Raw genomic sequence first — 23928 nt, 5'->3', positions numbered from 1 at the left:
CAGTTTTGTGTGGGTTTTTTGAGCTACGTGGCTGTGTTCTGGAAGAGTTTATTCCTGACGCTTCGCCTGCATCTGTGGCTGGCGTCTTTCTCTGAAGGCAAAATGTCAAGAATAAACTCCTCCAGAACATAGACACATAGCTCAAAAAACCCACAAAAAACTATGGATGCTGGCCGTGAAATCCTTCGACTTCACGTTTGCCATTGCCTTCCTCCGAGGCTGAGAGAGTGTGACTTGCCCAAGGTCAGTCTACACAGATTAAATAATGATCCCATCCTTCAGGAACGCATGGCATTCCTTTCCTCCCAATGTGAGAACACTTCTTTTCAATGTGAGGCAGTTTTAAGATGAATTTGGTCCCGAAAATGGTTGGCTATATCTTACATGGATGAATGGGGCTGATATTACTAACAGACTCACACACACAGAGCGGAGGTACAAGCTAGACCTATAAAAATAAAGTGATAACTGTGATAAACCAGACATTAGTTTATTTTTTAATATCCGACAATGGCATTAAGAGCTGAAGCAAGGCAATAATAATAATGTCACTATTTTAAAAAAAAGTTTTGAAGATGTGAAAACACCTGACATGTACATATAATTGAAAACACACTTATATAAAATAAGGCACAATACTTAACCATGCAGTGCTTTGCAAAGCCCCCAGTATCATGAGAAGCAAAAAACCAAAACAAAACAAACAACAACAACAACAACAAAAACACAAACACAAAAAAACACCACCTAAATGGATATAATTTCTGAATAATTTAAAACACAGAACAAAAGTGCTTGAGCCCGCAGTCATAAAGGAGATGTCCTCTTTTCCACCTATGTTTATTTCACATGCTGAGAGGTCCATTTGCTGCAACAATGAGCATTGCAAGAAAGCTTAAGGCTTGAAGGTAATGTTCCACATTCATATGTCTTTTCAAAAATGCATGGTTACTGAACAGCTGAGTTTCGCCTCTTGTTAGGTAGAAGAGTTTCCAGCTCTTGAGTTTTAACAAGCTGTAAAACCAGCAGACATGGAAGTAGCCCATTTTCCTTCACAAAATATTCACTGACCTAAATGGAACCTCAGCCTGGAAGAACAGTATTTAATGAGGACACAGTCAATATAACTATAAGCTGCAGAGAAAAACCGACCGCTAGTTCCAAAAAGCATTAAACAAAACTTTGGCCATTCTGACAAGTAAACATTTTGAGAACGTAACAATTCTCCTGAAACGGCGCCTCTTTTTGGTGCCGCTAAGAAATCATTCGGAGCTTCAATTTATTCACTCTTCTTATTAGTAGTGTCTTGATCTAAGGCAGGAGGGTCGCTTGGCAAAATACCACTTCCGTTAGCAATTTCTTTTTTTGACATGCTGCTGCAAGACAGACAAAAGAGAAAAGATTTCTGACTTCGTGGCACACACAAAAATCCAAGTCTCACAGGTTAATATGCCTATTAACCAGCATTTCCAGACCATTCCTCATTATAGTTTGATTCTCTCTGCATGTCTTGAGGTGCTTTTGCTCATAGAGCTTCTCAAAGGCTTTCCAAATTATTTCATGCCATTTATTTTTGGCTTTGAGTGATGGGTAATAATGCCATTTTGGCTGTACTGTTTTTAAAAAGCACTTCTAGCATGGCATGCTATGCACAGAATTGCCTTAAGTTTTCAAAAGCACCAGAATGGTTGTCAAGACAATATATAAATATATAAAAGTGGGATAAACGTGTTTTCAGGCCAGCATAAAGCATACAATAAAAACAGTTTTATGAAAGAGGTCAGAATACATTTGAACCAATGCTACATTAAGCCAGCGCAAAGGTTTGACATAAAAATGGACCGTAACAGACTGACCACAGAGAGATTGACAACTGGTGTCTTACAGATGTAGTTTTTACTATACAGTGGGCCATTCCCTTACGCGGGGGATCTGTAAGGGAAATATTGCGTATGCTAAAGCCCCATTACTTCTTCTGGGGTGTGCCAAGGCTTTTTCAAGTGTATGTTGGAAGCCACATAAGGCGTGCCCACATATAATGTGGGCGCACTATATAATTAAATGGACCTGCTTTTCTTCCAGTGTCCTTTCTGATATTAGAGCATAATGGCTGCATCCACACTGCAGAAATAATCCAGTTTGACACTGCTTTAACTGCCACAGGCCCACTAAGATCTTGCAAACTCAGGGACACAGTTTCCTTAAGTGAGTCTATCCATCTGGACCTGTTCACATAATCTCTGTTTCTAAATGCCCCAGGCAACCTCTATCTGGATAATATTTTTAAAAAATGCAGCCCAGTCCTAATAAAATTACAGCTGCTACAGAAGTAGATCAGAAATTGAATTTATTGTCATAGTATCATTTAACACTTACCTTGGAGAGGGCCAATGGTTCAGCAGAGTTGTAAGAGACAAGTAGCAAACACTCAGCACTCCAGACACTGCCAGGGATAACATACCCAGTCCTCCAAGAACACAAAGCAAGGTGACACCTGACAGCAATATTAAAAAACCTACCAAGAGTGGGGAAAACCAGTTAGTTCTATATATTCAGTGTGAACAGCCATGTAACACAGCCCCCCTTACTTGTTGGAGGGGCACGTCTCTCTTTTCAGTTTAAAGGAGAGTGAAGGTGGGCAACTACCAGGCCAAAAGCACATGGCTTGAGCACTGGACTATGACTCTGAGTTCAAATCCCTGCTCATTCACGGAAACCCACTGGGTGACCCTGGGCAAGGCACATTCTCTCAATCTCAGAGAAAGGCAGCAGCAAACCCCTTCTGAACAAACCTTGCCAAAAAAACCCACCTGATAGGTTCATCTTAGGTTCCCCATAAGTCAGAAACAACTTGAAAACACATAACGAACAAAACTTCAGAATGACGAGCACACATATTAAAAACTGGTTTAGGATCAGGTTTGAAATGTGGTAATGCCTGGCAAGCGTGATCATATTTTGAAAGAGCCTGCTCTCCCTGTAGGAACCCATCCAGTTCTGCCTGTGTTGTAATGTGGCAAGGTTCAAACACCACAAATATCAGATAGAAAGGGAAGTGAAACAAGGAAATAAAGGGAGACTAGATTTTCCTAATGGAATTTAGGAACAGTAATAGGGCAAATGGAAACTGAGAAGAATGCCAAATGATAAAAAAACATTCACTAGTACTAAATGCTGCTATTTGTAAACAGAAAGCAAATTCTGACCTTCCATGAAAATTACTCCAATGCAAGCAGTGACCGTTGTGGCAGCAACAAAAACCAGAAAGAAGGCAACAGGAATCGCAGATGCTGCCATGAAGATCAGCAGAGACAAGGCGACAAAAGGGTGGTCATCTAAGTAGTGGCCAACTCTGGAGTTCATAAAAGCAACAACCTGGAATGCAAATTGAAGAAAAGGCATGATTTTAAGCACCCCTGTCCTCACAGTTAAAGGGAAAAAAATACCCACTTGGGGAAGTACAGTTATTCCACAAGGAAATTAATAATTATCGTACTTCTGGGGTTGAGGTTGGTGTGGAGTAGCCATGTTAGTTTGTCAAAATAGTGCCTGGTAGCACCCAAAATACAATGTTGTTAATCTGTCATAAACTTTCATGGACTACAGCCATTTTAGCAGCTGCATGGAGTATTGCTTTCATTGATATTGCCCAATAAAGCTGACTGATATTCTCAAGTATGAAGGTCTGTCTGTTTGGAATGGTGCTTCTATGATGCTTGTTAAATAACTGATGGAAGTATAACAAATTCTATCCTGCATACTGCCAAAGGCCTACTCCTTTGATATGTGTGCTGTGTTCCCTATTAAAATATACAGCATGATCGAATGGAATCACTGCTAATCCTTTTCCAAGCAGTGCCACAAGATGTACTGCTCTCTGGACAGTATAAAAACAAGAAGATCTGGGCTGGATTAGATTCCAGGCCTATCCAGAATTCTGTTTCCATATGGGCCAGCCAGATGCTTTTGGGAAGCCCACAGGAGGATTATAACCATCTCCTGTTCATGTTCTCCAACAATTGCTATATAGAATCAAATGCCTCCAATATGGGAGGTAACAGCCATCATAACTAGTGTTCATTCACTGACAGCCATATCCTCCATACAGTGAAATCCTGGATTTCTTCCCCAGTTTTGAATGGCCAGAAAAGAATGCGAAGTCAGCCCCTGGATTGCAAAACCATCTTGAAGTGCCAATGAAGTGTATGGATATCACACTGAAGACAGGGAGATGTGCCATGAGTAAAAAGCAGAAAACCACATTATGCTAGAATGACAAAGAAATTCATAACTCACGTGAGAGTTGCTGTGAACAGTTTCCAACATGGAGTTCCATCGCTTTTGGAGCTCCTTCATCTCTTTTGACATGATGGAGCTTTTAGTCCAAGTCTGGGATCCTCTTATAAACAAATTAGTGCATTTTTAAGCAAAGAACCTTGCAGAGAAAAGGAAACATATCACCACCATCATAATTTAAATTAGTACCCGACTATCATCAAGACAGACAATACAATGTGCCTCTTCCACTTCTGTCTTGTGGTCCTGCCCCCTTTCCACCCCTTGCTTCATCAGATTTAAGCACTTGCCTGGTAGCTACAGGTGAGTAGTAGTTCCATGCAGACAAGTGAACAGCCTGGCAAAGGAGTAATGGAGTAGTACTCAGGAGAGAAAACTAGCAGGCTACTCCTCTGCAGCCCACATGTAAATGCAGTGGGCTGTTGTTGGAGCAGGTTCACAACTCTGCCCTCTTTCCCTGCCACCTCTAGCAGGCGGATAAAACAAGATGTGCAGCAAAGAACTATTACAAAGCTGGCTTCTCTACACTGCAACCCTGAATACTAATTTTGTTATCTTAATGTTGCACAACATATATTCTTTTTCAAACACCTGCAGTATATTGAATTATAGGGCCAGTACCTCCATGGGCTTGTCTAGAAGGGAGGGTTACCTAGATTGTAATCTTGCAGGCAGGATTCTCTTGTCTTTTAATGTTCTATGTGGTGCAATGCTGTTTCTCCAAAAATATGATTTACAAATATATATAGACGCTGTACATAATTACGAGAGCCACTGTGGCGTAGATATTCTGAGTTTTGGACTAGGACTTCAGACTAGGGCCCCATACAGACAGGCCAAAATAAAGCTGCTTTGGGTCCCTAAGAGTCCAGAAGCCGTGCCAAAGCCACAATCCAAGCCTAAGGACTGGAGCGCAGCTTTGGCACAGCTTCTGGACTCTTAGGACGTACGCAGCATTTAAACGGCATACCTCCAAAGTGACCTGAAGCAGCTTTATTTTGGCCTGTCTGTATGGGGCCTAGATTCAAAACCACCTTGGCCAAGCTTGTCTCTCAGCCTTAGAACAAGGCAATGGCAGGTCCCTTCCTAATAATCTTATTAAGACTGTGATAAATTCACCATAGGATTATCATATGTTCGAAACAACTTTAAGGACATAGTAACAAATGCAAATATAGTACTGTACAGTATTAGAAAACCATTTCCCTCCATCTTGACCTAAAATGTCACACGACAGGGTTCCCCAAGTGCTTCCTTTGATGCAATTGTCACCACCATCCCCATGTTAGTTTGTTGTACCTTAAAGATATGCATTAATTATACAAAACTAAGTGTTACTGGCCTTGCATACCCTCCTGTTGCACACATATAAAATCATAATATGTAGCAAAGAGGATGACTGGAAGTCATAATGAGGATGTGGCACATATTTTGGGCATCACAATGACCCAAGTTAGCCAGAAAAGTGCCACATTGACCAGGCTATGCCCATCTTAGATAGAATAAATGGGCAAGCACCATGGGTTATGCTACACATGGCATCTTTCCCTTCCCATTGGTTTTTGCATTTTCTACAAGCAACTAAACAAAGACAACAAAGGAAAGCATTTTGACAAACTGAGGTCCCAAACACACTGCAGAAATAATCCAGTTTGAGACCTCTTACTGCCCTGGCTCAATTCTAGGGATGCTAAGCAATGCTGGGAACTGTAGTTTTGTGAAACATTTAGCCTTCTCTGTCAGTGAGCTCTGGTGCCACAGTAAACTACAATTCCCAGGATTCCCTAGCATTGAGCCAGGGCTGTTAAAGGACGCAAGATATTCTGGACTCCAGTTCCCAGAAGCCCAAGGAACTCTGGGAGCTGAAGTCCAAAACAGTCTTGGAGGGGGAAGCACTAGCAACTGTGCTCCTTTAAGAGATTTTGGACTTCAACTCCCAGAAGCCTCAGCCATTGTAGCCAATAGCCTGGGTTTCTGGGAGCTGAAGTCCCAAATTGCTCAGAATGCAGCGAGCTTCCGGGATGCTTTGGACTTCAGCTCCCACAATCCCTGAACGTTGGCCAAGCTGGCTGGGGCTTCTGGGAAATGGAGTCCAGAGTATCTTGAGGGAGAAAAAAATGAAGGCGCCGTCTCTCTCTCTCTCCTCTTTCTCTGTCTTTCTCCCTGCTTCTGTGGGAAGAAGAGCAGAGAAAGAGGAGGCCTGGCCCAGGCCTCTCCGCTCCAAGAGGCCTACCTCAGGGGCTTCTTCTCCACGGTCCTCTTGAGGCCTTCTTTTGCAGCCAAGACGCCTCAGGAGGAGGAGAAGAAGGCGGCTGTGGAGCTGTCTTCCCCGCCTTCTCCTTTCCTCCTGTCTCCTCCCTCCAGGCCTAACCCAGGCTGCATCCACACTGGGGAAATAACCCGCTTTGGCACCGCCTTCACTCTTTTTCTGGCTCAAGGCTATGGAATTCTGGATGTGGGGCCTTGAGCCAGAAAAAGAGTGAAAGCTCTGCTCTGGACCCCCACATAACATACTCTTAACTCCCAGAATTCCATAGCCTCCTTGTGGCAGAAAAAGAGTGAACGCTCTGCTCTGGACCCCCACACAACATACTCTCTAACTCCCAGAATTCCATAGCCACCTTGTGCCAGAAAAAGAGTTAAAGCGGTGCCAAAGCGGGTTATTTCTCCAGTGTGGATGCAGCCAACGGGGCAGAAATAACTGCAGAAATAACCCACTTTGGCACCACTTTAACTGCCCTGGCTCAAGGCTATGGGACTCTGGGAAGCGTAGTTTGCTTGGCACTACTTTAACCGCCACGGCTCAAGGCTATGGAATTCTGGGAAGTATAGTTTCTTCTGGCACTAGAGCTTTGCTGGATTATTTTTGCAGTGTGTTTTGGACCTCACTGAAAGATAGGGCAACTTTTAGTTAAAGTAGACCATAAAGTTGCACTGGAGGACCTAGATATTCCTTGAGAGAACATATTAATCAAACCCGTGAATAATCAAGTCCGCAAATAGCAAAGTCGCAAATATGGAGGGATGAACAGTGTTCAGTATTCCAGGGTAGCTTGTGAGGAGGGCTAACCTGCTTTCCCCTTTTTGTTTTGTTTAGCAGGTGCTTCTGGAGACAGTTCTTAGCTTGTCTGTCGCACACACAACTACAATAAGATCACCTGCAGTTAATTCTTTCCCTGGTGAAGTTGTATTCCATTGTGTACTACAGACCCACCACTGCAAGCCAACTCTGAAAGTCTGTCTTGCTCCAGTCCCACTTCACCGTCCTCCCAAAGTCAATGCTGCAGAAAACTTCCAGCTAGACAGAAAACAAGAAAAGCGGGTAGATGGGCTAGGCTTTTGTATAAAAAACTGTAATAAGAAGCTTCTTTATCAGAGGCTTTGTTAACGGAACTATGTATTGAATCATAGAGTTGGAAGGGATCCCAAAGGCCATCTTATCCTATGCTATCATGTGGGAATATAGAATCATGAAGTTGGAAGAGACCCAAAGGACCATCCAGTCCAACCATTCTGCCATGCAGGAACTCACAACCAAAGCACCCCTGAGAGATGGCATCCAGCCTCTGTTTAAAGACCTCCAAAGAGGAGACTCCACCACTCTCCAAGGCAGCATTTTCCACTGTCAAACAGCCCTCACTGTCAGGAAGTTCCTCCTAACGTTTAGAAGGAATCTTTTCCTGCACCTTGCATCCATTATTTCATGTCCTATTCTCTGGAGCAGCAGAAAACAAGCTTGCTCCATCCTCAATATGACATCCTTCAAATACTTAAACGAGGCTATCATGTCCCAGGTAAAGATGCTTTTGTGTATTCAGGCCTTTTAAGCTGATAAGGACTGGTTTTTTGATGTCCTGCTATATAAATTTTAATGGCTTGTGTTTTTAACTTGTTATATGTTAACCTATAACTGTTTTAACTCTTAAAATGATTTCTTTTAAATTTTTAAAGCAGTCCTCTTAGCATAGTAATATCAAAGGACTTTGACACAAAGAGGAACGGGACACATCCATGTGGCAGGGCCAGTCCAAGACATACTGAGCAGCACATGATGCACTCCCTCCCCTTAACCATTGGTACATAGTGAATACATCCAACGTTGGGACCAGGAAATGCCTAATTAACCAGCTTGATTAATCAACTAGCACATCCGTCTTGTGTGTGTATGAGTGCCTTCAAGTTCCCTGTGGACTTATAATAGGGTTTTCTTAGGCATGGAATACGCAGAGGTGGTTTTGCTTGTTTCTTCCTCTGAAATCTAGCCTACACACCTGGTATTCATTGGGAATCTCCCATCCAAGTATTAACCAGGGCTGATCTGCTCAGCTTGCAAGATCAGATGGGATCCAGTGCTTTTAAGGTGCTTAGGCTTTCTGCGTCCATCGCAGCTTCATCTGTTTGTGCTTCTATAGTATCAACAGAAGCCAGTGTGGTGCAGTGGTTTGAGTGATGGATTAGTGCACTGGGTTCAGATCCCTGCTTGGTAATGGAAACCCATTGGGTGACCTTGGGCAAGTCATACTCTCTCAGCCTCAGGGGGAAATCAACCTCTGAACAAATGCTTCCAAGAAAACTGTTGGAGTTGCCATTAGTCAGAAATGACTTGAAAGGACACAACAACAATGTATCAACAATTGAAACTTTCCCTTTGCTGACAATTATCTGCTGACAGATCTGCTATCTGCTAGAATTGTCACTAAGCATTTGGCTTTATACTGAATTAATAAAGCTACCTACCGTATCAGAATGGCTCTGGAAGTTGTTACAGCAACTATCCTTTACAGCCAGCCATAGAAGTAGTAGTTCCAGCCAAGTGAATGGAGGGAGGGGGTGTTGAAGAGAGAAGACTCTTGTGTTGTTGCTTAGGGACCATAATGCTGTCACCCTGGTTACTCAGGCTGAGAAGCGAAAGAGAGAATGCCACACACAGAAGTTCCTTTTGAGCTGCAAGAAGCAACCAGCACAGAGACAGGTAACTAGGACAGGAACAGGTAGAAGCTGACCTCCATCCCACTCCTTTGCATTTTCACTTACTGTGTGGTTGCATCCAATAAAGGTATTGCAATTGGAAGGAACAGGATAACTTTGGATTTGCTTTCTCACAGGGACCGCTTGGTTGCTTCTTTCAAAGCCCACAACCTCCCTGCAGAGGTAATTCAGATCCGACAGGGATAAAAACCAGCTGAAATCTGGAGGAAGCAATCTGAGCTGTCTATGGTTGAATGGAAAAAGGGAGAGGAAGCAAGGTTTTCATTTTGCATGAAGCAGACAAAATCAGCTGGTTTGAGATGTGATGCTGGAGAAGAGTTCTGCAAATACTATGGATTGCAAACAACAACAACAAAAAAGACCAATAGATGGGTCCTAGAGCAAACCAGGCCTGAGTTCTTCCTTAAGCAAAGATGACTAAACTGATGTGGTCATATTTTGGCCATATCATGAAAAGATAGGACTCCCTTTAAAAGACAATAATGTTTGAGGGCACTGGAAAAGAGGAAGACTGTATACCAGACGGATAGATTCAGTCAGAGACACCACAGCCATGATTCTGAAAGAGCTGAGAAGGGATGTTGAGGATAGGGTGACCTATGCATAGAGTTGCTATAGGTCAAAGTCGACTTGAAAGCTGTTAACAACAAGCAATAGGAGTGACAAATTAGGACAGATGGTTTGAGTAGTGCAGAGTCAGGGTAAGTCTTAGAATTGTGTGGGCAATAGTATTTCCCATTGCCATGTATGGATGCGAAAGATGGACAGTGGAGGAATGAGACAGAAAGAAAATCAGCGCATTGGAGATGCGGTCCTAGAGAAGAGTGCTTAGGATACCATGGACAGACAAAAAGTCAAACAAATGGATCCTTGAACAGATCAAACCAGAACTCTCCTTGGAAGCCAAGATGGTCAAATTGAGGCTATCAGACCACATAATCAAAAGACATGGATCACTAGAAGAAACAGTATTGCTAGGAAAGGTAGAGAAGAAAAGAAGGAGGGGAAGACTGCAAGCAAGATGCATGGACTCAATCACAGGCATGGGTTTTCAGACTGAGCAAAACAGTGGAGGATAGGGAATCTTGGAAGTGTCTCACCCACAGCGTCACCATGAGTCGGAACTGACTTGAGGGCAGTAAACAACCACAACAACAGGAATACACAACCAAAGCACCCAAGACAAATGGCCATTGAGCTTCTGTTTAAAAACTTCCAAAGAAGGAGACTCTGTCACACTTATGGGAATCTGTTCTGCTGTCAAACAGCTCTTACTGTCAAGATGTTCTTCCTAATGTTTAGGCAGAATCTCTTTTCCTGTAGTTTGAACCTATTGCTTTGGGTCCTATTCTCTAGAGCAGCAGAAGACAAGCTTGCCCCATCCTCAGTATGACACCCCTTCAAATAGTTAAACACAGCTATAATATCACCTCTTAGCCATCTCTTCTCCAGGCTAAACATCCCCAGCTCCCTTAGTTTTTCCTCATAGGGATTCATGGTTTCCAGACCCTTCACCATTTTAGTCGCCCTCCTTTGGACACACTCCAGTTTCTCAACATCCTTTTTGAATTGTGGTGCCCAGAACTGGTCACAATATTCCAGGTGGGGCCTGACCAATGCAGAATAGAGTGGGACTATTACTTCCCTTGATCTATACTATACGTCTATTAATTAAAGCAGTCTTTCCTGAGTAGGCAACGGAAACATGTGCCATGTTCTTTTTCAAGAAACATCAAAGTTAGTGCAGTTTCTTCCATATTGATACTGTCTATTTGTATATTTATCTTTGCTTGTGGCCAACTGCTGTATTATTTGCAGGCCACATTTTGAGGATATATCTCTGAAAAGAAGGGTGTAAATGTATCCAATTAGGAAAGTGGTTTAAAAAGCCACTGTTTGGGATTTTTTTTTCCTTCCAAAAAATGAAATTCTTGGATACAAAGTATAGATTTGGCAAGGTCAGATAGAACATATGGGAGGGGATTTCATTCCAATTGGCAGCCTTGGAGAGATGTTGGAAAGTACAGAAATAGGGTCTGTGGGGTCTTGGATTGACTGTCAGACCTGAAATGAGCTCTTTGAATTCTATTTCCCTTCCAGCTATTGCAAGTCTCAGCTAAGACTTTCTCACTGAAATTGATTCTCATTTGAAAGCAGTCCAGACATAGCTGGAGCCAAAGTTCATCATGAATCCAAGTCAGGATGCCAAAATTGTGAGGGTGAGTACAAATACACGTGATCTAGTTATATTGGGACTCTGAGAAGGAGACAATATGCTCAAAGGGATTTGAATACCTTGCATGAAAGCCGTTCTTTTTTAGTTAACGGTCCTTGATTTTCCTGGCTGCTAATTTTGCAGTTCAGAAGTTACATTTAATAGCTTCATGGCTAAGTGTTGGCGAGTCTCTGGTCTTTATGAAGTGTGCTGGCTTTAATATGGATGAAGTACGATAACTGGAAAGTATTAGTCTGAGGAGTAGGCTTTGCAGGTTTATCTGCGTAGGAGAGATGAGCTGCCTCAAAAGGATTATCTTTTAATGTTTCTTTGCATATTTAACAGCTTCTCCTCTTTCTATTTCTTTGCACAGTTACTAGCTTCTTCTCAATATCTGGGTTTAAGAAAAACATTTTTATATTAAAGTGCAGAACTCAAGCAGAATAGATTATGGATCAGGCCATGGAGGATGGAAAGTCTTTTCCTGAGATGCTCCTGAGGATCTGTTGCCTATTATAGAACAATACATTTGGAAGAGATCTTAAAAGCCACCCAGTGTAAACTCTTGCTGGATTGGATTTGGTTCCCTAGTCCAGCATATTGTTTCTCCATTGGCCACCCAGATGCCTATGGGAAGCATATAAACAGAATATGAATGCAATGAAACCTCCTGCTTTTGTTCCACAGCATTGGGCTTCTAATGTTAATATACAGCAGTCATAACTAGCAGACAGTGACAGTCCCATCCTCCATGATTTTCACTAGTCACTCTCCCCTAGAGATAATCTTCATGAGAACTTTCCTTTTGTGTCTGTGTATGCATATGTACATGATGGAGAAGAAGATCATAGACCTTTTCATGTATCAGCACTGTCAGGCTTGAAAATTATTAGTTAAGAAACGGGCAAGAGCTTACTTTATTGTGTTTAATTGTATATTTGTCTTTTACTTTCCATTCTATTGCATTCTCAAATGTTTGGATATGGATGTGTCCACATAATGACTTCATGTGTGCGATGCATCTTCAACAAAGGCTAGTGTCTGCATCTAGACATGCTTTGTGTTAGTTTGCTAATTCTTACAGGCTTTCTGAATGTTTTCCTGTTACTTTGTATGATCCTTAGGTACAGAATGATTCTATCTATAATATGAGCCATGCCAAACAAATACCAGAATTACCACCTTTGCCTCCTTCGGCTGCAATAGACCCTTCTGAACTATATCAGGTAGGCAAAAGCTTCTTCCCATGTCACATTTGCTTGTCCTCTCCTTGTCTTTGCTCTTGTCTGTGGCTGAAAAGGAGAGGTGAAAAAGCAGCAATAGCAAGGAGAAGCAAGACCAGAGGTCTGTGTCTTTCAGCAGTGGACTGCCTGAAAGCTGTGGGTCTTAACAATTTTGCAGCAATGCAAACTCCTGATGTAGGCCCTGGTTACAGGCTACATCCACTCTGGGCTCAACAGAGAGACTGATCTTATTGCCATTTAATGCTGGAAGGAAATATAACATTATTGTTTCTAGCCAGGGACTAGAACAATTAATAAAGTTAAAAAGTTACAGCTCCCACAACACCCTGCTCAACATAGCCAGTGGCCATGCTGGCTGGAGTATTCTGGGAGGCATAGGTACAAAACACACTGTAGAATTAATCCAATCTGAAACTGTTTTAACTGCCCTGGCTCAATACTAGGAAATTCTGGGAATGATAGTTTTGTGAGACATTTAGCCTTCTCTGTCAGAGAGCTCTGATTCCACAATAAACCACAATTCCCAGGAGTCCCTAGCACTGAACCAGTGCAGTTAAAGCGGTCTCAAACTGGATTATTCCTGCTTTGTGTTTTGGATCATAAGTCAACCAAACTTTGTTTTTCGAGCTAAGGAGCTCGCCAGAGAGCAGTTTAATAGTTTTGCTAATCCTTCCTCCCCCTTCACATTTCAGATGATCCAAAAGAGCAGCTATTACCCCTCTCTGATGCAGAGAGCATCCTGGATGTTGGCAGCTCCATTCAAAGAGCAACGTTATTTCCGAAGCCCAAGCGACTCCATTGCCAACAACTACACTCTCACAGCACGCAACCTGAAGATGATGGATTTACAGAAGATAGTTTCACCTGTAAGGGCAAAGAAGATATTTGGACCTGCAAAACAGAAAGCTGGATTTTCACGTATCCTACATGCTAAAAGTGAACTCACACCTTGTTCTAGGGGGGGTGGGAGCATCCGTGCTAGATTTGACTTTATGGGGACACTGAGAGCTGCCCACAAGTGTCACATGCATATTCATGACTGGGATGCTATGAGTGGAATTAGAAGTTTAAAAGGTACGTACAAGTGCTCCATATTTAAGAGCTGCTTGTTCTCTGTGGCCTGTTACAGACTGCCAAAATGAAGCTGCTTCGGGTCTCTTTGGAGGTATGCTATTTAAATGATGCATGGGTCCTAAGAGTCCGGAGGTCGCGCCAAAGCCACACTCCATTCCTAAGCACTGGAGTGCAGCTTTGGTGCAGCTTTCGGATTCTTAGGATGCATGCACCATTTAAACAGCATATCTCCAAAGAGACCTGAAGCAGCTTCATTTTGGCAGTCTGTAACAGGCCTGTGTTTGCTTTTGGGCCCTGGAGACTGTAAGAATTGCTGTGCTGGATCAAACCAAAGGCCAGTCTAGTCAGGTCTTCAGTTCCTACAGTCCCAGATGTCTTTGGGAAGCCCATGGATATAAACTGAGTGGAGTAGCACTCTCTCACCCATGTTCCCCTGAAACTGGTTTTAACTATTGAATTGCTTCAGTCTCCTCAACCTTCCCAGTTCAGCTCATGTTTGGTGTCAGAGCTAAACTGAGAACTGTGAGGAGTCTAAAAGCAATTAAGTTAATAAGGAAAGTCAGGGAATGGTGCCAACGTTCTTTTTGAAATGTGTGCTTCTTTTAATATATAAAGTAGCTCCTCCAGTCCTATTTTTTAGGTAAACGGGTAAGTACTGTATATGTTTAATAAAATGCCTATGTTGAATCTGGCTCGTTCATTGGCCTGGAGTGGGTCATTTCTTTTTCTTCACCAGTATTTTTCCTTAACCAAGTCTCATAGCTCCAAAAGAATATCTTCCTTCTGAGAAGAAGGCAAAACTTTCTTTAAGAACCACAGATGCTGAACCTGAGAGGTATTGTGAATTTATCACTTGTAAACCCATGGATGGGTTAGCTGCTAACAAGAATGCAGGTGGTTGAGGGGATGTGGGCATGTGGGTAGTTATAATATTGAAAAAGACTGAACGCAGTTCTGGCAAGAAATTGCTTTTCATTCTGAGCTGCTGCAATGAGATCTTTCTGTTTCATCCATGAAGTTAGAAGTTATTGAGTTAGATAAAAGCTATTGAGTTAGACAGAGACAGGGCATCATAGGAAGTTAGGAATGTGAAATTATTTCTTGGCAAGACCCAACATTAAGAAGAGGGTAATTAATGCTCGTATCTTTTACCTATTAATGATTGCCTTTCATATTTCTGTAGAACACACATTTGAACAGAATGAATAATAAAACTATATGTTTGTGCCAAAACACAGGCGTGTAGAGTAGTTTGTTATTGTTCTATCTCAAATATCTTTTAGCAGACTGGAACAAATACATAACCACCAGAGTTGCTAAATTCTTTGCAGCTATTATTACTCTCCGTATAAGATATTTGAAACAGATACAGTAAACCTTGTAAAATTAACTATAGCTGCCATTATTCCTGCAGATATTATGTGACTTGTTGTATGAAATTTTATCTGCTTTTACAAATTGATTGACGATGCCTGTCTATATGTATATGGATGGGATATGCCTTTTTATTATCTTTTATTATTTTCTTTCTATTGATAATTATTATTATTATTATTATTATTATTATTATGCTACTCCTTGCACACAAATGCAAGCATGCTTCTTTAAATCAGTGAAGAACAAATAAAATTCTGATTAATTGTATGCATATTTTTCTAATGTACATTGTACATTCATAAATATGGTTGCTGTTTCCACATCACAGAATTAAGGGATGGCAAAAGCATAATATGACCGGGGGTGTCTAAACTTATATTTATGGTTACTCTCTCACATGCTGATGGCTTCTAATTCCAGTGCTACAGAACCACTCCAAGTGTGCAGTTCGGATTTGTTACAGATGGATCAGGAAATCCCAGCGGTAGGAATTCCTCATTATTCTGACAGCCATCCACTGACTCCAGAAGAACAGCTGGTTGTCATGCTCTACCATGAAGAGGAGATAAACAAGCAACAAGAGTTACCTACCAATACTGATCTAGAGGTAGGGACGCCATTTCTAAAACCAAAAATCAGAAGTGAAAAAGAGCTGCTACATTATGCTACATCATAACACACACATACTGGAACTTCCTTTCCAAATGGCCCTGTTGCATCACAAAGTAGTGCACCATAGACTTCCTCTTTCAGGCCCTCCCTCCTGCCTTAATTTTATATCCTCCTTCACAAAGCTCCAAGAAATCTTGATACCTCAAGGATCTATCTTTAGTTGTTGCTTCTCTTCCATAAAAGGTTTGTATGACTACATTGATAACTAATCACACACAGCCCATGACAGATTTCATCAGATTCGGATAAATATACGTATTGCAAGCTTTCAAAACTCCACTCGCTTCTTCATCAGACAAAGGTGTTTTTTCCCTGATGAAGAAGCCAATGGAGCTTTGAAAGCTTGCAACGTGTATATTGTGCATTTTGGTTGATTCAATAAAGGTATCACTGTTTTGTGTATTTTGGATGTTACTGTATTTTGCTATATGGCCAACATGGTTGCTCCTGGACATGGTATCTAAATTTTAGGTTGTAACCTTCCAACTCGAACAGTCTTTTATTTCTCAGCATCACTCATTCTTTCATACCATAATCCGGCAGAGAGAGGCAGGTAGTCCTGGTTTTAGTCCTGGCAGCTTTTGATTGTGATTATGGCTACATTTGCAGTATAGAAATAATCCAGTTTGACACCACTTTAACTGCCATGGCTCAGTGCTATGGAATTCTGAGAAACGTAGTTTTGTGAGACATTTAGCCTTCTCTTTCAGAGAGCTCTGGTGCCGCAACATATTACAGTTCGCAGAATTGCATGGCATTCAGCCATGGAAGTTAAAGTGATGTCAGACTGGATTGTTTCTGCAGTGTGGATGCAGCCTTTGTTCCACAAGAGAGTCAGGGGTCAAACAAGATCTGCTGCAATATTTTAACAGTTCTCACAAGTTGAATTTCTGGTACAGTATTACACTCCAGTTAATAATGATAATTCTGTCTACTGTGTTTTTTTGGGGTGGTTGTAGCGATACTGTTACTACATCCATAAAGGCATCCGGAAAGACATGCTGGCACCACAGGATGAACATGTGATGGACAATATTTTAAAGCATATCCCAAGTCATTTTCTCAACAGTCCAAATCTGGAGGCTTTACTGAAGAGTTTGACAGAAGAGATTCAAGATGATTATCAGATTTGGCTCATGAAAAACATTGGTAAGTGCTCAAAAGTAATTTGATGTGTAGTGACTCTAGAAGTTTAGTTATCATGTAGGCTGCATCTGCACTGCAGAAATAATCCAGTTTGACATCACTTTTTTTAACTGCCATGGCTCAGTGCTATGGAATTCTGGGAATGGTCATTTGGTGGGGCACCAGAATAAGCTGTAGTTAAAGTAAGTTATTTACTGTAAATTGAGTATCAGAATTACGCAAGCTCCGTTTTAAGCAGGTTCTGGCTCGAGATACAAGATCTGGTGTTTTTACGGCCTCAAAAGAAGTCAGAAATGACTTGAAAGTACACAACTTACAAGGAGCTTTTACTTTTGCTCCTTGTAAGTTCCTTTGTACACATTTGGGTACTGTACTACTTTCAAAAATGGTGGGTGCTTCCAGATGGCGGAAATCACATTTCATCAATCAAAAGCCATTTTGCAGTTATTGTTCGTTACTTTCCTTAGAAGATCTTTAGTTAGAGATAAGAAAGATGGGTGAAACAGTGCTAACATGGGAGATTTACAAATAGAAAATAGAAAATGCCATCTAATATAATTTTATGAGTGGTCCAGATGACACTGTTGTCCATTTATAACCCTCATGTCTAGAACCACCCCAGGATGGGGAGCATGATGACAACAATATTGACGACTTTGTGTTTGTGTTTGTTCTTTCATTTGCTTTATTCTTTCTTTGCCTTATATGGTTGTACTCTAGTCGATTACATCTTAATGGATCCTGATGAGAGAAAAAGACTTTTTATATACAATATTCCACAACCTTTCCCACAAAGAGTGATCCGTGCACCAGTTCCATGGCACAAAGTCTACCGAGAAGTGAAAATCTGGAATGAAAGCCACCTCTTCACAATTAATCCTATGATGCTTACTTTACAACGCCTCTGGTTTACAGAGTAAGTCGCCTTGCTTCAAAAAACTAAATTCTGGCCTGTTACAGACTGCCAAAATAAAGCTGCTTTGGGTCTCTTTGGAGGTATGCTATTTAAATGATGCATGGGTCCTAAGAGTCCGGAGGTCGCACCAAAGCCACACTCCATTCCTAAGCGCTGGAGTGCAGCTTTGGTGCAGCTTCCGGATTCTTAGCATGCATGCATCATTTAAACAGCATACCTCCAAAGAGACCTGAAGCAGCTTTATTTTTGCAGTCTGTAACAGGCCTCTGTAACCTTTTTGATACACATCATTACATCATTATGAGTTCTCTTGCATTCTGTTTCTCTGGATAATCTTGGACGAACCACAATCTTTCAGCTTTACATGTCTCATGGAATTGTTGTGAGGATAATACATCTGTTAGTTTTGTTGTCTCTGACTTCCCAGTCTTTTTTCTACCAAGGCCATGCTATCTTATATGTAAAGAATTTTGTGCATTATTTTGGTGAATTGTTTCCAAAAATATATATTTTTTTAAATTGGAAAAATATATTTCTTGATGAAAATCCAGGATTGACAGGAATCTTTGTAGTTTGGAATTTATTCTGCACAAAATCCATCCATGTTCATTTTGTGCAGAAAACAGCATTTTCTTGCACAAAAAGAATGCAGAAAATGCCATAATGTGCACAAAGGGAGTGTTTAAGTGCACTGATATGTGATACAGAAATGTACTTGCTATAAAGGGGTGTTTTCTGCCCCCCAAAACTGTAGAATAAGTCCCCAGCTTCTGCAACATCTGCAACCAACATCTTCCCAGAAAGTACTGTTTCTTGCACAAAATAATCCTGTTTTCTATGCAAAAATCCACGTGCCAATTTTGTGCAGAAAATGTCCTGAACTGCAAATAGGTTTTGAAAACTGTGCATTCTTTAAAGTGTGGCATACAGGTAGTTTTTAAACACTTTGCCACAGCAGGAAGAAAACTGTTAAAATAACTAGTTGCCTCCTTCGAGAACATCCGTAATCCGGACATGAAACAAACTCATTTCTTACTTATTCAAAGGCACTGATATTATTATAGCTCCATGTAATCTTTGGATTATATCATCACGTTGTGTTCATAGTAGCCATGCATCCTTTTCCCTTTAGGTTTTGTGAACTCAGGTTTGTTCGCACCAAGGAAATCCTTGCAGGTGATTTGCCACTACTGCCCAATGAATTTGAAGAGTTGGTCCAAAAGCATTGTCAGGAAGCTCATGATATTCTTCTGAACAGGTCAGAATCTTATTTTATTTCATTTCCTGCCTTTCTCCCAATATGGGACTCAAAAGCAGCTTTTTACTTTCAAGCAACAAATTGTCAAAGCAGAATTTCTAGTATTTTCATAGGCCTGTTAAAGACTACCAAAATAAAGCTGCTTTGGGTCTCTTTGGAGGTATGCTATTTAACTGATGCATGGGTCCTAATTGTCCGGAGGTCGCGCCAAAGCCACACTCCATTCCTAAGCACTGGAGTGCAGCTTTGGTGCTGCTTCCAGATTCTTAGGATGCATGCATCATTTAAACAGCATACCTCCAAAGAGACCCGAAGCTTTATTTTGGCAGTCTGTAACAGGCCATAATAAAGTAAGTGTGTGTGTACATCTGTTGAGGGATGCACTGTACTACTCCTTTTCACCTCAATCCAAGGAGCTGTCTTTTCTATCCTTCAGTAATAGAAAAACCATCTTTTCTTTCTGTTTGTTATCTGTCGAGATATGCATTCTGGTAGTAGGTAGAGCCAGATACAACTGATGGGAGATACCAGGGTAAAAGTAGTCATGGCTGCTTTCTATTACTTTCTTCCTGAGCTCAAAGCTTGAGAAAAGGGAGTATGCTAGACAGGATGTAGCTATGGGGTAGGAGACAAAATGAGCCGTCTAGTGAAATTTTATTCCCACCCCAACCTTTTAGCATTGTGGTGACTTAAAAGTTCAGTTGATCATATAGAGATACAATTTGGGCATCCAAAGAAAAGATTTAGCCAAAGACTGGAGGAGGGCAAATGTTGTCCCCATCTTCCAAAAGGGGGGGGGGGGAAGAGGACCCAAATAATTACTACCTAGTTAGCCTGACATCAGTACCAGGTAAGATTCTAGAGCAGATCATTAAATAGACAGTCTGCAAGCACTTAGAAAGGAATCCTATGATCACTAAAAGTTGACATGTGTTTCTCCAAGACAAATCATACTTACTTGGTAGATGAGGGGTACACTGTGAATGTAGCATATTTTGAGTTCAGTAAGGCCTTTGGCAAGGTTCCCCCATGATATTCTTGCAAACAAGCTTGTAAAATATGGACTAGATAATGCTACAGTTAGGTGGATCTGTAGTTGGTTGACTGATGGAACTCAAAGGGTGCTCACCAATGGTTCCTTTTCATCCTGTATAGAGATGACTAGTGGGGTGCCACAGGGTTCTGTCCTGAGCCCAGTGCACATCTTGGATGATGGAATAGGGAGCATGCATATCAAATTTGCAGATGACACCAAATTAGAAGGGATAATTGATAGAGAACAGGATCAGAATTAAAAATGACCTTAATAGATTAGAGTCCAGGGGAGAGTGACCAAAACATTGAAAGGTCTGGAAGAGCTGCTTAAGGAGCTGTGTATGTTTAGCCTGGGAAATAGAAGGTTAAGAGATGACTTCATAGCCATGCTTAAATATTTGAAGGGATGTCATACTGAGGATGGACCAAGCTTGTTTTCTGCTGCTCCAGGGAATAGGACATCAAGCAGTGGATTCAAACGACAGGAAAAGAGATTCTACCTAAGCATTAGGAAGAACTTCCTCATGGTAAAAGCTGTTTGACAGTTGAACACAATCCCTTGGAGAGTGGTGGAGTCTCCTACTTTGGAGGTTTTTAAACAGAACCTGGATAGCAATCTGTCAAGAATGCTTGGATTGCAGGGGATTGGACTTGATGGCCCTTGTGTTTTTTCTTCTTCTTTCAAATCTATGATTCTGTGAAGTTAACAAGGAAAGGCAAATACAAGAGTTCAAGATGTGAGTGATTTTTACGATCTCAGTCTGCAATGCTAGAAATCTGGGAACTGAAGGAAAAGGGTGAAGAATTCTTTTTAGAAGGGCAGTGCCTTCATTTTGCCCCTCCCCAGCTATACCCTTCTCAACATACCCTAAAAGACCGAAGGGAAAGCTTGACCCAAGAGAGGAAAATATGGGTGGCACCCGCAGAACCTCTTCAAGACTGCATATGAGCCACTATACTGGAAGATCAGGAACAGAGCCATGCTTGATCAGAATCGGGCTCATGTTGAGCTATGTCCTTCCAAACCATTTTACACTAAAGTTTTAGAAGGTGCTAAGATCCTTACACATGTCCTTCCATGTGTTTGAGGTTTAAGTTTGTTTCTTCAAATGCTGGACTCTTACACAGTTCCATCATGTCTTTCATGTCAACGAGAATGATACAATAACAACTCAAAAATGGTCTGCATTTGGCAATGGTTTTTATTTCAGATATCTTTAGTCCACCTTTTGGATGCACAGTCCCCAAGGTAGCCTCCCAACACATTACTTAAAGGAATTAGCACTCAAGATAAGTAGAATAGATTAGAATAGAATCTTTATTATGGTCATAGCTCAGCACAGATAAAAAGGGACTACAGAATAAAACAAGATAAGTAAGATAAAAGTAATTTATCTATTACAGGTGGATTCCCACGTGTGCAGATCTTTTTATCGAGCAGAAGCACAATTGGCTCTATCTTGCCCCACAGAATGATCTGGACTCTTCTCAACAGATAGAAGAATATTTTGCCTCTGTAGCAATCCTTATGTCGTTACAGCTACGGGAGATGGTCATTAATTCTTTAGAAGACATCCTTTCTTTTTTTAAGATTCACAAGGTAAGCAGAGCTGAACATATTACTTTGGTTTGCAGTCTGACTTAGAACACAATAAATATTTTTGTTGCTCGTGTACAATTGTAAGTACATTACATATATATGTAACTGTTTGTTAACAACACTAATATTTTGTTGTTGCTGTTAACTGCCCTCAAGTTGATTTTTGTGGTTGAGACATCTCCCAGACCCCTGTCCTCCACTACTCTGCTTAATTTCTGGACATTCATATCCCTGACCTCCTTAACAGAGTCCCTCCATCTGGCATGCAGCCGTCCCCTCTTTCTGCTTCCCTCCACCTTCTTCACCAGACATACTTTTTTCTTTCTTTCTTTCTTTGTCTTGAGGATGGCAATGACTTTGGAGAAACATACCATGAAATGCAGTTTTTTATACCACAAATACTAGTCATTAAACTGGATGTGGAGGACCCCAACATTATATTTGAGCCAGATACAAGATCTTGCTGGGATTTAATCTACCGCTGCTTCATGGGAGTCCTAAAGAATTCTGAGGGACTTCCAAAGGTATGAAAACATGGCGTTTAAGAAAGTGAGCTTGCACAGGTTTACTCAGAAGTAAATGACAGTGTGTTTATTTTGGCAAACTCTTAGATCAGTGCCTAGAGGATTGTTGGAGGAAAAAACTGGATGGGTGGAATCGAGAAGTCAAGCCATGTGATGAAGGCCATGTCTCATTTTGCCCAAAGTGCCAACTGAAATGTAATCTCGAATACGTAAAACTGTATGGGTCAGATCCAAATGTAAGCCAAGCTTAGAGTAAATGTGTTGGAATCAGTGGTACCTAAATTAGTCGTTGCAAACTTGAGTCTCATTGATTTCAGAGGGACTCAGTCTGACTTAGGCTGAATCTGCACTGCAAAAATAATAATGCAGTTTGACACTACTATAACTGCCATGGCTCAATGCTAAGGAATACTGGGATTTGTAGTTTGTTGTGGCACCAGAGTTGTCTGACAAGACTAAATATCTCACAAAACTACAAATGCCAGAATTCTAAGTATTGAGCCATGACAGTTAAAGCAGTGTCAAACAGCATTATTTCTGTAGTGCAGATACAGCCTCAGTCTGGATCTAACTGCATGACTTCAGTTATTCTTTAAATCAAAACTTCAGCTGTATGCAAACTTCCTTAAAGGGAAATCTCAGTCCCAGTGTTTTTTTCTGAACAGATATATAAGATTCAGCTGTAAAAATTGTGGAGGATGTGTATGTGTGATTGTTTGCCACATTTGCCTGTAACTTAAGTAGAGCTTCAATGTTTTCAATAAAAATAATGTTACATGTGTCTTATTATGTTGCCCTATTTTTGCTGTGGGATTTCCCCTTGTATTTTATAGGTCCAAGTTAAACTTTTCCCGGAATTAAAAGGGGATGACCTAATTCTTCGTACCGTCCAAGAAGATGAAACTTTAGTTTCAGAGTATGTGAAAAAAACTGCTGAGATATTTGAGCGCAATCTGATTGGTCCACAGAAGTAAGTGTATTTGATGTATAAACGATGCAACTTAAACGATGCTCTTCGTTAAAAGTCTTCAGTTCTAGAAGGTTAGTGTGGCACATGCCATATAGATATTTAAAGTTTGCAGATACAAGATTATTGGCAGTTCCACCAGTGAGTACAGCTTTGTCAAGGCTGTGAGCTTTTCAGTATCTGGCTCCACGTTTGTGGAACAGTCTTTCTTTGCACCTCCAACTGGAAGAGGATCTTACTCACTTTTGTAAAGGGTTGAAAACCTTCCTCTTCAATTCGTCAGATTAAGTGGCCGAGGTGGGTAGCAACTGATGAGGATTTTGTGTTTAGCATACCAGTAGTATATGTGTGTGTGTGTGTGTGTGTGTGTGTATATAATATAATTATATGTATATTATTTTAGCATTTTAATATAGTGTTGTGTTTTATTGTTCATTTTTATTGTATATGTTCTGATGTACCACCCTTTGGTAAAAAGGTCATTATAAATAAACATTATTATTATTATTATTATTATTATTATTATTATTATTATTATTATCCCAACTGAATTAAAAAGAATATTATTAATATTAATATAATATAATTACCCAAAGCAAAAAGCAAAAAGACTTG

At 40.9% G+C, this 23928-nt stretch overlaps 2 protein-coding genes across 6 annotated transcripts in view; one reads left to right on the top strand and one right to left on the bottom strand.

Annotated features, from left to right (window-relative positions):
- Positions 1-469: 469 nt before the first annotated feature.
- On the bottom strand, positions 470-9113 carry LDAF1 (lipid droplet assembly factor 1). 5 transcript variants are annotated; one of them, XM_089477085.1, is made up of 6 exons: positions 9034-9097; positions 7455-7594; positions 4297-4435; positions 3207-3375; positions 2377-2515; positions 470-1376 (listed from the first exon to the last, which is right to left on the bottom strand). In XM_089477085.1, exons 3-6 carry the CDS (start codon positions 4366-4368, stop codon positions 1280-1282), a joined length of 477 nt encoding a protein of 158 aa, XP_089333211.1. In that variant the 5' UTR covers positions 4369-4435; positions 7455-7594; positions 9034-9097; the 3' UTR covers positions 470-1279. The 5 variants fall into 5 exon arrangements, with proteins under 5 accessions (XP_089333211.1, XP_089333210.1, XP_089333208.1 ...); XM_089477084.1 differs by lacking the exon at positions 7455-7594 and having other exon boundaries at positions 9034-9113; XM_089477082.1 differs by lacking the exons at positions 7455-7594; positions 9034-9097 and adding an exon at positions 6530-6671.
- LOC149306370 (dynein axonemal heavy chain 3-like) overlaps positions 8038-23928 on the top strand; it is a 70702-nt gene continuing 54811 nt past the window's right edge. The window contains exons 1-12 of the mRNA XM_089477087.1: positions 8038-8090; positions 11386-11504; positions 12625-12726; positions 13437-13662; positions 14581-14653; positions 15616-15802; positions 16827-17016; positions 17734-17929; positions 19062-19187; positions 21627-21822; positions 22167-22346; positions 23180-23316. Coding sequence (XP_089333213.1) covers positions 11472-11504; positions 12625-12726; positions 13437-13662; positions 14581-14653; positions 15616-15802; positions 16827-17016; positions 17734-17929; positions 19062-19187; positions 21627-21822; positions 22167-22346; positions 23180-23316 — 1646 coding nt within the window. The 5' untranslated portion in view covers positions 8038-8090; positions 11386-11471. The remainder of the gene's footprint in view (positions 8091-11385; positions 11505-12624; positions 12727-13436; positions 13663-14580; positions 14654-15615; positions 15803-16826; positions 17017-17733; positions 17930-19061; positions 19188-21626; positions 21823-22166; positions 22347-23179; positions 23317-23928) is intronic.

Source organism: Sceloporus occidentalis, unplaced genomic scaffold (assembly GCF_023333645.1).
Source record: "Sceloporus occidentalis isolate IW3139 unplaced genomic scaffold, rSceOcc1.0.p SCAF_10, whole genome shotgun sequence".
NCBI classification, from domain to species: Eukaryota; Metazoa; Chordata; class Lepidosauria; order Squamata; family Phrynosomatidae; genus Sceloporus; species Sceloporus occidentalis.
The sequence above is the reverse complement of the archived record's forward strand: the minus strand, read 5'-3'. Positions and strand labels throughout refer to the sequence as shown.